At 40.8% G+C, this 14,651-nt stretch overlaps 1 protein-coding gene across 10 annotated transcripts in view; it reads left to right on the top strand.

Annotated features, from left to right (window-relative positions):
- LOC124146730 (formin-like protein) overlaps positions 1-6,826 on the top strand; it is a 101,050-nt gene extending 94,224 nt beyond the window's left edge. For 8 of the 10 annotated variants that reach the window (XM_048390618.1, XM_048390612.1, XM_046517162.2 and 5 more), the window contains 2 exons: positions 2,462-2,567; positions 2,828-6,825. In XM_048390618.1, coding sequence (XP_048246575.1) covers positions 2,462-2,567; positions 2,828-2,934 — 213 coding nt within the window. In that variant the 3' untranslated portion in view covers positions 2,935-6,825. Of the gene's footprint in view, positions 1-2,461; positions 2,568-2,827 lie in introns of all 10 variants that reach the window. The other 2 variants (XM_048390607.1, XM_048390626.1) reach the window with 1 other exon arrangement.
- Positions 6,827-14,651: the final 7,825 nt, after the last annotated feature.

The following is a 14,651-nucleotide window of genomic DNA, read 5'->3' as shown; positions in this document are numbered from 1 at the left end:
AGTATCAGTCACTGTAAGAGTGTTCCCAAGTATCAGTCACTGTAAGAGTGTTCCCCAAGTATCCCCCCACTGTAAGAGAGTGTTCCCCAAGTATCCCCCCACTGTAAGAGCGTTCCCCAAGTATCAGTCACTGTAAGAGTGTTCCCCAAGTATCCCCCCACTGTAAGAGAGTGTTCCCAAGTATCAGTCACTGTAAGAGTGTTCCCCAAGTATCCCCCACTGTAAGAGAGCATTCCCCAAGTATCAGTCACTGTAAGAGTGTTCCCCAAGTATCCCCCCACTGTAAGAGAGTGTTCCCCAAGTATCAGTCACTGTAAGAGTGTTCCCCAAGTATCCCCCCACTGTAAGAGAGTGTTCCCCAAGTATCAGTCACTGTAAGAGTGTTCCCCAAGTATCCCCCCACTGTAAGAGAGTGTTCCCCAAGTATCAGTCACTGTAAGAGTGTTCCCCAAGTATCCACCCACTGTAAGAGCGTTCCCCAAGTATCAGTCACTGTAAGAGTGTTCCCCAAGTATCCACCCACTGTAAGAGAGTGTTCCCAAGTATCAGTCACTGTAAGAGTGTTCCCCAAGTATCCCCCCACTGTAAGATGCGTTCCCCAAGTATCAGTCACTGTAAGAGTGTTCCCCAAGTATCCCCCCACTGTAAGAGAGTGTTCTCCAAGTATCAGTCACTGTAAGAGTGTTCCCTAAGTATCCCCCCACTGTAAGAGAGTGTTCCCAAGTATCAGTCACTGTAAGAGTGTTCCCCAAGTATCCCCCCACTGTAAGAGAGCGTTCCCCAAGTATCAGTCACTGTAAGAGTGTTCCCCAAGTATCAGTCACTGTAAGAGTGTTCCCCAAGTATCCCCCCACTGTAAGAGAGTGTTCCCCAAGTATCCCCCCACTGTAAGAGAGCGTTCCCCAAGTATCAGTCACTGTAAGAGTGTTCCCCAAGTATCAGTCACTGTAAGAGTGTTCCCCAAGTATCCCCCCACTGTAAGAGAGCGTTCCCCAAGTATCAGTCACTGTAAGAGTGTTCCCCAAGTATCCCCCCACGGTAAGAGAGTGTTCCCCAAGTATCAGTCACTGTAAGAGTGTTCCCCAAGTATCCACCCACTGTAAGAGAGTGTTCCCAAGTATCAGTCACTGTAAGAGTGTTCCCCAAGTATCCCCCCACTGTAAGAGAGCGTTCCCCAAGTATCAGTCACTGTAAGCGTGTTCCCCAAGTATCCACCCACTGTAAGAGAGCGTTCCCAAGTATCAGTCACTGTAAGAGTGTTCCCCAAGTATCCCCCCACTGTAAGAGAGTGTTCCCCAAGTATCAGTCACTGTAAGAGTGTTCTTCAAGTATCCCCCCACTGTAAGAGCGTTCCCCAAGTATCAGTCACTGTAAGAGCGTTCCTCAAGTATCCCCCCACTGTAAGAGAGTGTTCCCCAAGTATCAGTCACTGTAAGAGTGTTCCTCAAGTATCCCCCCACTGTAAGAGCGTTCCCCAAGTATCAGTCACTGTAAGAGTGTTCCCCAAGTATCCACCCACTGTAAGAGAGTGTTCCCCAAGTATCAGTCACTGTAAGAGTGTTCCCCAAGTATCCACCCACTGTAAGAGAGCGTTCCCCAAGTATCAGTCACTGTAAGAGTGTTCCCCAAGTATCCCCCCACTGTAAGAGAGCGTTCCCCAAGTATCAGTCACTGTAAGAGTGTTCCCCAAGTATCCCCCCACTGTATGAGCGTGTTCCCCAAGTATCAGTCACTGTAAGAGTGTTCCCCAAGTATCAGTCACTGTAAGAGAGTGTTCCCCAAGTATCAGTCACTGTAAGAGTGATCCCCAAGTATCCCCCCACTGTAAGAGAGTGTTCCCAAGTATCCACCCACTGTAAGAGAGTGTTCCCAAGTATCCACCCACTGTAAGAGAGTGTTCCCCAAGTATCAGTCACTGTAAGAGTGTTCCCCAAGTATCCACCCACTGTAAGAGAGTGTTCCCAAGTATCCACCCACTGTAAGAGAGTGTTCCCCAAGTATCAGTCACTGTAAGAGTGTTCCCCAAGTATCCCCCCACTGTAAGAGCGTGTTCCCCAAGTATCAGTCACTGTAATAAGTGTTCCCCAAGTATCAGTCACTGTAAGAGTGTTCCCCAAGTATCAGTCACTGTAAGAGAGTGTTCCCAAGTATCAGTCACTGTAAGAGTGTTCCCCAAGTATCCCCCCACTGTAAGAGAGTGTTCCCAAGTATCCACCCACTGTAAGAGAGTGTTCCCAAGTATCCACCCACTGTAAGAGAGTGTTCCCCAAGTATCAGTCACTGTAAGAGTGTTCCCCAAGTATCCATCCACTGTAAGTGCGCGTTCCCCAAGTATCAGTCACTGTAAAAGATTGTTCCCAAAGTATCAGTCACTGTAAGGGAGTGTTCCCCAAGTAATTACTTACTGCAAAAGATTGTTCCCCAAGTTTGAGCAGTAATAATAGCTGTTTCTGGTTTGCAGGCTGAGATGGTGTCCGAACTGAAGAGCAGGAACAGGAACATTCGGGAGAAGAAGCTCCTGAACAAGGACGAGGTGTACCACGGGGCCCTGGAGGACATCCTGCTGGGTAGGAGGAGCATCCTGTGTTCACATTCCTTGTAGATTACTATCTTCACCGTATTCCTTATAACAATTGTATGCTAGGTTATACCTAAGTTCAGTAACTGCTTCTGAGGAACAAAGATCCTTCTGGATCACCTGACACTATTCACTTGAGGTTTCATAAAAGCATGGCATATATTCCAGCTATGTTGATAAGGGCTATTTACAAACCTCTATGCAAGTAGCCTTTGAGAAAGTATTTACAAATTTTTGATCATTTTCCAGATTTGAAAAACGAGCCCTATCGAAGAGCTGATGCCGTGAGACGAAGTCAGAGAAGGCGCGTGGAGAATATCATGCAGGTCCCTACAGGAAGGAGCGAGATATTTTAAACTTTTATGACTATGAGATAGTTGTCACACCAGGGTTGTCCCCCTTGTCGGAAATCACCATCTCGTGTTGAAAACATCAGGTGACCAGAGGGAGATCAGAGATTTTAAACAGTTCAATATGTCTTTTATCCGAGTTGGACATTAAATGAATTGTCGGCTTGGGTTATCTTCCCATAATGTGTATGGAACACTTCCAGGATAGCCAGGTACTTTTAAGAGATCATGGAGGTTCTAGGCTGCAGAATTTACAGTGTGTGTGTGTGATCTCCAGAGTGAGTGTAGATGCTGGTAGAGATCGACAGACCACGGAGAAAGTAGACTGACCTGCTCTGTGGATCACGGGAAGACACAAGACAAGGGTTTTGTGTTCCCATGGTTGGTGGTACAGAAGAGGATTGGATGCAGAGGATGTGTCAAGGGGAGATAATCCATGCAGTCTTTCTAACGGAGATGTTGCGAGCAGGCGGCGGCTTGCTCATGTTTGTTGTTATGTGTGTAAGTAACTGAAGCCATTGACTGCATAATGCTATTGCTAGTTTCCCTGTTACATAAAACACTGGCGGATGGAGAGAGATTAAAGAGATGGAGAAATCACTTGATATTCAGGATCGCTCTAGATGAGCCAGTGGCGGATATATATCCAGTCTGCCTTTAGTCCTGTGCTACAAAATGTGTATTCGTTGTTGTTCAACATGAAACTGTTACACCAATGGTCAGGGAGGAAATTATCACTAGCCCGCTAGGCTTTTGTTGAAGCTGGGCTAAGGACTAGTAGAATTTCAAACATTTTGGAAGATATTGCTACATAGGTCGCTATTCGGGCTAGTAGGTGTTCTTTGTTAATTTCCATCCCAGATGGTCATGGTCTATGCTGTCTGAATACTGAACAGTGGCGAAAAGTACACAGAAAATAACAAGATTCCATACCAAGTCTACAGGCCATCTGCAATTTCGATCTAATCTCCTATCACCTGTTTATCACTTCTAACCCTCCTGCACAGTTTTGGGATTCTTCGTTGAAGGTAGTTGATGTTTGGTCCTGACTTGTTTTTGAATGTAACAGTTTGCCATGTCCTTCATGTGATATTCATCTTCATTTGCTTAAACTGTCTTCCAACCAAATGTGTGTATTACTGAGAAATTGAAGTGGTTCTTCTTGTGTATTGGGCTCAATTGACAGAGGCGTGAGTTAATGTCTCCTATCTGTACGCATCGCTGTATAGTCTGAATTAGTGTTGAACAAGAATAATTGAAAGTGACAATCAAAATATTGTTGATGCTTCTGAATAAGATATTCAGGATGGCAAATATCTTCGAACAGGTAATATCCAGAAGTGATGCATGTAGTTATTGGATTGCTCAAAATATGGATAAATATCAGGTAGTGTGTCACGTTGCCATGGTGTAGTCCTGGTTTGATTCCAACATAAGCCGAATGATCCAACCTTCATACCAATTCACATGACATTTCCGCACACATTTGCAGCAACGTAGTGGGCCGTGTTGTGTCTGGATGTCAACTCATAAGCCCCATGTCTCACAGCGTATGGTGGAGGACCATGTTCCATAAAGCAATCCGGCGCTACGACAATCTAACTCCCATTCATTAACATGGACTTACAAAGGACGTAGCGCTACGACAATCTAACTCCCATTCATTAACATGGACTTATAACAGATGTAGCGCTACGACAATCTAACTCCCATTCATTAACATGGACTTATAACAGCCGGAAGGCTATGATCGTTGAGTGGAATGACGCCCTTGGCCCAGTTTCACAAAGCAATTGTAACACTGCCACTATTGTAACTCTTCACAAACTTCAAACAGTTGTAGTGCTTTGATCGCTGTGTGAAACGGGGTCCTGATTGTCAGTTCACCTCCAAACACCAGCAGATATTCCTAGATCATTCCCAATTACATTTGTGATTCACTTTTGAATTACTTTTGAATTACTTTTGAATTTTGAAGCAATGTTACGACTCTGCACTTTACGAAAGCCTCACCTCTGTCGATTGGTTGCCTTGTGGTGTCCCCATCATGTGACCTCATTTACATACTACCCAGCGGGCATGTCTCTATGCCACAAAGTGCAATTTTCCGTGTCAAGTTTTTTTTTCCGATTCATTTATGTGTTTATTATGCATGATCATTGTATTGCCATCGTTAGATATAAATGGTAATAGTTTAGTTCCTATATGCTTATATAATGGAACAGTATCTTGACTACACAGAAGATCAGAAGGCTGCATGTTGGTAAATATCCATGATTAGGGCTGGAAGTCACATGAATGTAGCTATAACCATGGATAAATATTTTTCATATTCATCAGTATCCATATCAAACAATGGGAGTTTATTGTATTGCCCGACAATGGATATATGCTACTCAACATCTTAAGGGCCACCAGTCATCTTTCATCAAAGGTGTGGGGTCCTTAGCAAGTGTTGAGTGGTGTAGGACAATTTCAACCAATTCGTGTCCATATTGAGGGCTGATGGACAACTTAACATAGCCCCTACCATGGATACTCATCAATTTTGGTCTTGTATAAGTGTAGGAGCATATGGTATGTGAGACATGAGTGCTGCTGTGTTCACCATATATACTCAACAGTCGATATGTTCTCTAGTGCTTGAAAATCCATGCATATTTGTCAAGAAGGTGAGAATCAGGAAAATACTAGAAAGAGCTTTAAGACTGGATGGAATTATGCTGACTCAATATTAATGGCAGAATTGAAAAAAGATATTATTTATTAGGTACTTATATTAATAATAACATAATGCGATGTATTTTTGTTGAAAAGAAATGAAAACATTGAAATGAATAATGGATTGTTAGTGATTGAATTTATAGGATACAAGGCTGTTCCTGACAGTTTACCCATTGTTGTATGGTGTCGCATTTAATTTCTACAAAAAATTTAGAATAATGACAAATCCAGTTTCTGTTCTTTCTTTATATTATTTTGTCATCAGGATTCACCTGTTTTGTTAATCTATAAAAAAGAAGTTTCTCTGATTCTGCCTTCTAGCGTCATGGTCTCCACAATGTGATAAACACAAGCAACAAGTTCATAAACTTGCTTTTTTTTCCTATGTGTAGCTATTTATGTTTTATTTTTTATAGCTTTTATTTGTGTATTTTACGAAGCAAGTCGCCACCCAAACCTCTCGTATTCCCCACTCTGTATACAATGTATTTTATAAATATGTACATAGACGTCTAGATTTACCGATTTATTGTACATTTGTATGTATTCACGACATTTCACCGATAGAAAAAGTAGACGTTTCATAATCCAGGACTGTTGATGTAGTGTGCGTGTCGCTGGCTTTAAAAACTTGCTGTCGTAGTTTCCATGGTAACCGCTCGACCATTTCACCTCCATAGTCATCAATCATGGAATACGATTTTGTAATGTGCAATGTAATGTATCTGTCGTCTATTTCCATCAATCATGTCACTGTGATGCAAGGGCTAGGTTGGTATATATACGCAAGAAATCAATCACATGTTATACACACAAGACATGCATTTATCCCTTCACAAACACACATAGTTTTGTAGTGTATTATGTGGTTCTGAAAAACTTATGAAGTAAATGAATTGGCATTTGGTGTTTTAATTAAATGTCATAGGTAAGTGATTATGGAGAGAACAGCATGGTTAAAACATACACAGAAATTCAAAGAATCATTTGCTGATGAACTTCTTTGTTTACCGTATTTGACTTAATAAGCCCCCTGCTCTAATAAGCGCCCACGGCGATATTTGTTAATGTATTGGCTAGTGAAAATCCCAATTAGCACCCCTTCCGATTAATCAATGAACACAAGACTTATTTTTTCGCGTATACGAGTTTAACGCACTCATGTGTTACATGCACCCTTAATTATGGGCAATTACATTCTGGAAAAATATATCTGTCGTATATAAACATTTCAGGCTGTCGGCATAAACCACGAAATTTGTCTTTCAACCAAAATAATATTCTAATAAGAGCCCCCTATTTTGAGAGCCACCTGGGCACTTCTTACGTCGAATAGGGTAAATGTCTAGATTATTTCCATTTGTGATGATAAAGGGTTAATATTGATTGATTGGTTACACTCAGTGCTGTGACTGATAGTAGGTCCCATCATAGATTGTGGCGAAAAGGGTTACACCTCCCATTGTTACTGTTACGCTATTCAATAGATCAATACATCATTATGCAAGAACGCATTATCATCATCATGAAAAACCAGACAGTTTGATTTGTGGAATTTGTGATGAAGACTAATGATAGAAACATACTTTTTGTTTTTGGAAAAGACGTAATATTTGTAGTCTCTTACAAGCAATGACTGAACCTTTGGCACAAACTAACATTTATCAGTGCTAGGTAAGAAATCCCAATTAATTCCCAACATGAATTTCGACACAGCTTGTGTTTGTTCTTGTTGCATGTAAAAACGAAATTATTTCAATTTTAATAGGTCATTGACAAGATTGGCCTGAAAGGCTAATAGATTTGTTGCATTGAATTACATGTGATCATTGCCGAAAGTTTTAATTTCGCAAATGAAAACACTGCGTCAAACGCATTACTTGGGGACCATCTCAAAACCAGTTTATTCCTGATGCATGATAGACTTTTTATAGCTCAGGCGAAGATAGTGCTCAATACTACACGTCACCTCTCATGGATCATTGTTTCAGTTCAATATATTCTTGTTTTTCTCTGGATATGTAAACATGTACATATGTAGATCTCTGCAACTGGGTTAAAATCATTGTAACACGTAATGCATTTCCTTGAAGGTAAGTGTTGTATTTACTTGCCATGTGATAGACACGTATATAGACAAATATATCCTAGTCTCAACGGTCACTTGTGTCCTCACAAAAAGTGATATAGGGCACATGTTGGTTTTCATAGTATTGGTGCTGATTTTCTGTCACATGCATGCAGACACACACACAAGACACCAGCATGCAGACACACACACGGAGACACATGCATGCAGACACTCACACGGAGACACATGCATGCAGACACACACGGAGACACATGCATGCAGACACACACGGAGACATTCATGCAGACACACACAGAGACATGCATGCAGACACACACGGAGACATGCATGCAGCCACACACACTGAGACACATGCATGCAGACACACACGGAGACACATGCATGCAGACACACACGGAGACACATGCATGCAGACACACACGGAGACACATGCACACACACCTAGTATTGCAACAATGTATAGAAACATTTGTCTGGTTTACAAGTCAGGCCTTATCTTTTATTAGTTGGTTTACCATTTCCATTTATTTACTAATTTGGAATCAATAAACAAAACCATGATTTGACAAACTAGTTGATTTTTCAAATAGTTCGGGGTGAATACAACATCAAACTGCTGACAAACTCAAAGTCCTAAAGTAAATACTTGTATGATTTTCATTCAACTGTAGGTTTATTTAGAAATTGACATTTTAGAAGTAAAATTTGGCCACCTAAATTGCATTTTGGGCCAAACATGTTGGAAATCAAATGATTAAAACTTAGGCCGTACATACGTGACCGAAGTTGCCGACATCTCTTTGCTCAGTGTCCTACTTTGAACTATGGAGATGAAGTGGTGGTCTGCTTCTAACTATTTATTCCGTGTCTTGGGTCTGCATGTCACGGTAAGCAGTGTTTAAAGGCACATTGTTTCACGTTACCTGTCACTTCTGCAACTTCCTAGTCTAAGGAGGTTATTAAAGGGAAACAGTCGACCGAATGAAAGAAATATAAAGTTTTTAAGAGAACCAATTAGACTTTTTTGGGTTTTCAGATTTCTGGGTGGAAATGTTTGCTTTTCAGATGGAAAAAAATAAACTAAGATGTTTGAAATTACTGTTATTTTTCTTCTTTATATAGTAACGTGAATATGTGGCCATGTGTGCATTGTTGGTTAGGCTTTTCTTGTTAGCTTAACAGTTTAAGCTACCACGTGCACACTGTTTTGTGTGGGCAAGACACAAGTTATTATTTACAAGATTTATTATTGTCGACATTTTCCAACAGAATCTGTAAACCGATTGCAAACAAGCCTCGCCTATTAATATATGGAAATTTTCTTAAGTAGAAGTCCATCAATGAAATGACAATGTGCCTTTAACATTGGTGTACATTTAGGGTGGACAATATTATTTCCTTATCAGTTGTATTTACGGACTTTGTCCGGACACATGTTTTGTCGGTCTATATTCTCACTGATGGCTCCTCTTTGCTTGTGTGAGGGGCAGGTTTGCAAAGGGCAAGTCCGACTCTACTGTATGATACTTAAGCACTGCCAAAACAAGAGTATTTCTTTTTGAGACTGTTATTATATATATAGTAGGCTAAATGATGAACATTTCGCGAAGCACATCTACAGGAAGTAATGCCTTGATGTAGTTGCAAGTAGGGATGCTAGTTTTGTAACCTTTTTGTGATCAAATATTAAAAGAAATATTTTGAACTGAGTTGATGACTAAGTCTTCCATATCTGACAATTGTCTCTAATATTCATGAAGATAATATTTCATTTCTGTCTTAAAGGTTGGAAACACTAGCTTGAATTTTGCCTTCTCAGTGATCCAATTCTTGGGGTACATGCTTTAAGCAGGGGATAGTGAAGCAGCTTGGGAACACCCTGGATGCCAAGGTTTTTTGTGACAAAATTTTTAAGTGCTTTGAAAGAGCATGCTGTGCAGCAATTGTGGTCTTTTGTGCCCTAGTGAAAAGTAAGGTTTCTTTTCCCTGGTTTAGAATATACATAGGCTGCTTCCGTTGTCGTTCAGTGTATTTTTACTTTACCTGATATGAATTGAAATCATATCATAAAAATATAAATACCCTGGATCCAATCGTAAATAGTGCTTCCGTTGGGAAGTGATCTGAACATTTCTCACAGACCATTCAAAGAAATCCAAACTTGTCCAGTTTATCTGTGTGATGAATACTGAGTTGTATTCAGCCACCGAGTGAGTGGTGGGGGCTGGCATCCGGGGGGTTCACTGGCAAGGTTTTAGGATGGCTCTTGAAAGAAATGACCTTTTCGTTAATTCCAAGCCACATGTTCTGTCCAGGAAATTCCCTTTTTTGAAACCATAGATTTTGCAAGCATTGCTTCAACCATCTGATTGATAGACTCGGTTTAAGGACATCAATCTGCAGCTTTATCACAATGCTAGTGAGTTAGTGATCTCAAAATTCAGACTTCAACGGGTGAAGGTTGTTGAATTTTTTCACACATAACATGATGCTTGTTACTTGGAAAGGGGTCATGTGAAGATGAAATTAATCAAGTAAAGACGTTCTTAGTATGTCATTAAGATAGATATTCCACATACCTGAAACCCTTGATGCATCCTAAAGGAAGGGGCAAGTTAATTAGGCCTCCATCGCAATTTGTCTGAAACGAGACTAAGAAGTGATAGACATTAACAGGGGTCCTGGGTCTTAAAGGCCCTTAGCCGAAGCAAAGTAATCAGTCTGTGGACCCCAAGAATCTGATTCAACGGAACACTGAGATCTGTATAGGGTTATCCTTAATGTCTATTGCCGCTGAGTCGGGTGAGCTTTAGAACTCACAGAATGAGACCGAGTCTTGCTTCAGTTGCTGTTCAACTGCTGAGTGTTTGTATTTATCGAAGGAGGAAGGGATCAGACATTATTTTATTCTACCAAAATATGAGAATTTTTTAATCGTTGGCACATTAATCAATTAATTTCAAGCTACAAATTACTGATCTTCAAATTGCATCAGTTCAAAGGTCCAGGGCGCTGTTCCACAAAGCGATTGTAGCACTAAGACGATGGTAACCCTCATACTTTGACATTGACTTAAGAGGATCATAGCGCTAAGATCACTTTGTGGAAAGGGCCCTGGGTATATGATGCACGTGAACGTCCCAGGACGTCCTGACTGCCGCGATTTGTCTAATCCCCTCCTCCCTGTGCTGATTGTAAAGATATTTGGATAGCTGATGCTTGCTTGACTTTGCCTTTGCTTCCTGTGACACTAGGCTGTAGTAGGTAGCCGTTGAGACTGTAAAAGAGCAGCTAGAAGGACTCATGTTGTTGTGTTGTCAGAGGATGCAAAGTTTTATGTGGATTTTTTATATATCTTATTGGTCAAGACCTTTGTCACTGTTTTTCCCCCATTTTGTTGTTTTCTAGCTGACCACACTCAGAGTGCTTGTTACCAGGGAAAATGTTCAGACCTTCTGCCACATTATCAGTGCTGAGTTTGCAACTTTAGCCACTTGTCCGAAGTCAGAGTCCAGGAAACTTCTGTTTCAGGGATTTATCTAGAACTTCAAAGTTAGTGCCCTTGGCAAATAAAATTGGAACAAAATCATGATGTTCATCTAAACTTGATTAGTTTTATGTTTTTTTCCCACGGTAAATTCAGAGAAACTGGGAAATTTTCAATTCAAATTGGGAATTTTTACTATCATTTGTCACAGACCTGGTGCTGAATTCTCTGAGTAGGACCAGGTAAATCCCTGTGTTTGGTCTAGTAAGCTCAGCTAATAATAGTCCATATGATAACTGTAAACTCTACTGAAAATGATGCTTGGAGCCTTGTTCGGGACAGATGACTCAAACCTTTTTGGCACAGACAAGGGTTGTGTTGATTTTAGAAAGCATAACTCTGCAAGCCTAGGGGTGATGTTACATAAATTTGGAGTTTGAGGAGCCTTTTGGGGCTCACTTTGAAGTGATTTTGTAAGAAACTGTTTCCAGGTTAACAGGAAAAATATTTTTGATTGTAGGGCTGGCACATTTTCCCTGTGACTAGACACGGCTAGTGATTCACATTGTTACTTTGTAGTCTGTGGTTGTTGTTGCCAGGGTTCTGTTATGTGTGGAAAAGTCAAGTTTGAGTTGAAATCTTTGATTCTTTTTACACATGTAAATTGACTGTAATTATACGTGCTTTGGTTATTTTATTCAATTAGATTCATGTGATTGTTATTTGAATTGATGAACTTTATGAATGCTGTTTTATGCTAGGCTGTACAGAGACTTGTGAGCAGATATACTTTGGAGCAGTGGCCTCTATAATATCAGTGAGATTGTGAAATCCCATCTTACTGTGGCTTCAAAACTACATACATTCTTTTAAGATATTTCTACAACCAGATTCCAGCATGAAATTCTTCACATTTTTAGGAAGATGTATTGTGTGACATTGCGTGTTACAATGCTTATAGAAACAGAATTCTTTCCATCTTTGTTTGGTGACTTGCTCTTTTTCATTGACAATCCAGACAATAGGAAAAAGAACAGAAATTATTTGCAGAAACATTACTGTACATTACCTGACATCTTTGCTTCAAATACTGGTGTACGATGGAGGGAAATATTGTACCATGCACGGACATCGCATGTCATGCTATACAGATGGAAAATAAGAAGAATAGCCAGGGATGCACATGTTTTTAAAAATTTCAAGTCACTTGTTATAGCTGCCAACTGTCCTGAATTTTCATATTTGTTACGAATTTGCAGCCAAGACACGAAAAATATTTCTTCCTTAATTCATGCGAATCGTATGCCAACCTTCCGAAAAATATCACCAGGACTAAATTGTCCTAGATCCCTGGAAAGATTGGTTTGGTTGGTTTGTTGTTTAACGCCGCACTCTGCTATATTCCAGCTATATGATGGCGGTCTGTAAATAATCGAGTCTGGACCAGACAATCCAGTGATTGATATCATGAGCATCGATCCACGCAATTGGAATCGATGACATGCATCAACCAAGTCAGCGAGCCTGACCACCCGATCCCGTAAGTCGCCTTTTACGACCAGCATAGTCACCTTTTACGGCAAGCATGGGTTGCTGAAGACCTTTTTACCCCGGAATCTTCACGGGTCTCCCTGGAAAGAGAATGTCATTATTTAGCCTTAGCCTTACATTGTGGGAATGGTGGGGTAGCCTTGTGGTTCAAGCATTTGCTCGTCACGCCAAAGAGTTGGGTTCGATTCGTTACACTGGTACAATGTGTGAAACCCATTTCTGGTGTTCCCTGCTGTGTCATTGCTGGAATGCTGGAATACTGCTAAATGTGGCATAAACCACAGTCAGATACTGACTTTACACGTGTTGCATGTGTTCAAATGAGACACTCCGATAGTGTCATTAGAAGTGCTGTAGTCTTGCATAATTGCAGTGCTTTGGTGTCCCGACAAATCAATTGTAATTTAATAGGAAAGTTGGCAGTTGTCACAGTGACTTATTTCCATAAAGGGTGGTGGGGTAGCCTTGAGGTTAAGGTGGTTGCTTCATGCTGAAGACACGGTTTTGATTTCCACACGATTTTGCTTGAAGTAACGTAAAACCCTACCCAATCACTATTTTGACGACAGGAAGCACAAAACACAGGACACGTGACTTCCTGTTCCCTTTTCTGTTTCCATCAGTATATCAGAGACATAACTGGATCTGTCATTTTTACAATACATACTGCAGGATTGTAAGGTTTTCTGTTATGAAAGGATTTTCAGGATCAGTCATTGCATGACTGCATACACTGCATTGTCAGAAATAATTGTTATGACAATATGAAATAATCTATGTGGGTCAAAATGATCCGTCATATTGTACAATGTATACATTATAGCTCATCAACTCTGGACTGGATTTTAACAGCCACATGTGCCATTGAAATCATTAATAAATACTTAAACATTATAAATCATGGTGTTGTATTGTTGTTTTTGGGTTTCTAGTTTCATCAGTTTGAATATTGCTGAGTGTGGTATTAAACAAACTATATTACAGCATCTGTAAATAATAGCGTGTGGACCAGACCGTCAAAATATTTATATTACTAATATAATAATATGTCCATTAATAATGTGGCAGATCCAGTTCACGTAGTTAATGCTCATGGTGCTACACACCTTGTAGCAGCTAAAGCTACAGCAAGGGCCAAGTCGGGGCTGGGAGTGAGGGGTGTTAGACTGAATAGTGCTGCTTGAAAAGGTAGGTTTTCAGATGTGCCTTGGGAGTGATGGTTCTGTTGGTAGATTGTTCCAAGGTGTTGTAACACAGTATTTGAAAGATCCATGATCAAAAGTCTTCAAGCAGGTTTCTGGAAATTCTCTTTCAGAACAGAGCTATTGAGATGGTTTATGTTTAGGCTAAAAGTTCATCAGTGGGGCTGATTCCCTGAAGCATGTGTAGGTTGATGTCAATAGTATAAAATCGGTTTTAGCTTTGAGAGGCAACTAATGCAGGGACATCATAGCAGGAGTTATGGGTGTCTATTTTGAGGTTCTCATTGCAATACTTGCAGCTGTGTGTTGTATGTTCTGAAGCCTATAGAGTGATACAGGGATTGACATGAACGTAAAGTTTTTATCAGTGGTTCAACCGGTAGTTAAAGTGTTCACTCATCCCGCCAAAGGCCTGGGTTTCGTTCCCTACATGGGTACAATGTGTGAAGCCCATTCCTGGTGTCCCCCAACAACGGTTGGGTCTCCCTGCTGGAGACATGGGTTTGAAGCCTGTTTCTGGTGTTCCTTCACCTGATGTTATATTAGACCCATGAAGATTCTGGGGTAGAATAGGTCTTCAGCAACCCATGCTTGCCGTAAAAGGTGACTATGCTTGTCGTAAAAGGCAACTAACGGGATCGGGTGGTCAGGCTGGCTGACTTGGTTG

This window comes from Haliotis rufescens, unplaced genomic scaffold, assembly GCF_023055435.1.
Source record: "Haliotis rufescens isolate VD_foot unplaced genomic scaffold, xgHalRufe1.0.p SCAF_10, whole genome shotgun sequence".
NCBI classification, from domain to species: domain Eukaryota; kingdom Metazoa; phylum Mollusca; class Gastropoda; order Lepetellida; family Haliotidae; genus Haliotis; species Haliotis rufescens.
Note: the sequence above shows the minus strand (reverse complement) of the source record. Positions and strands in the feature narration are given on the sequence as shown.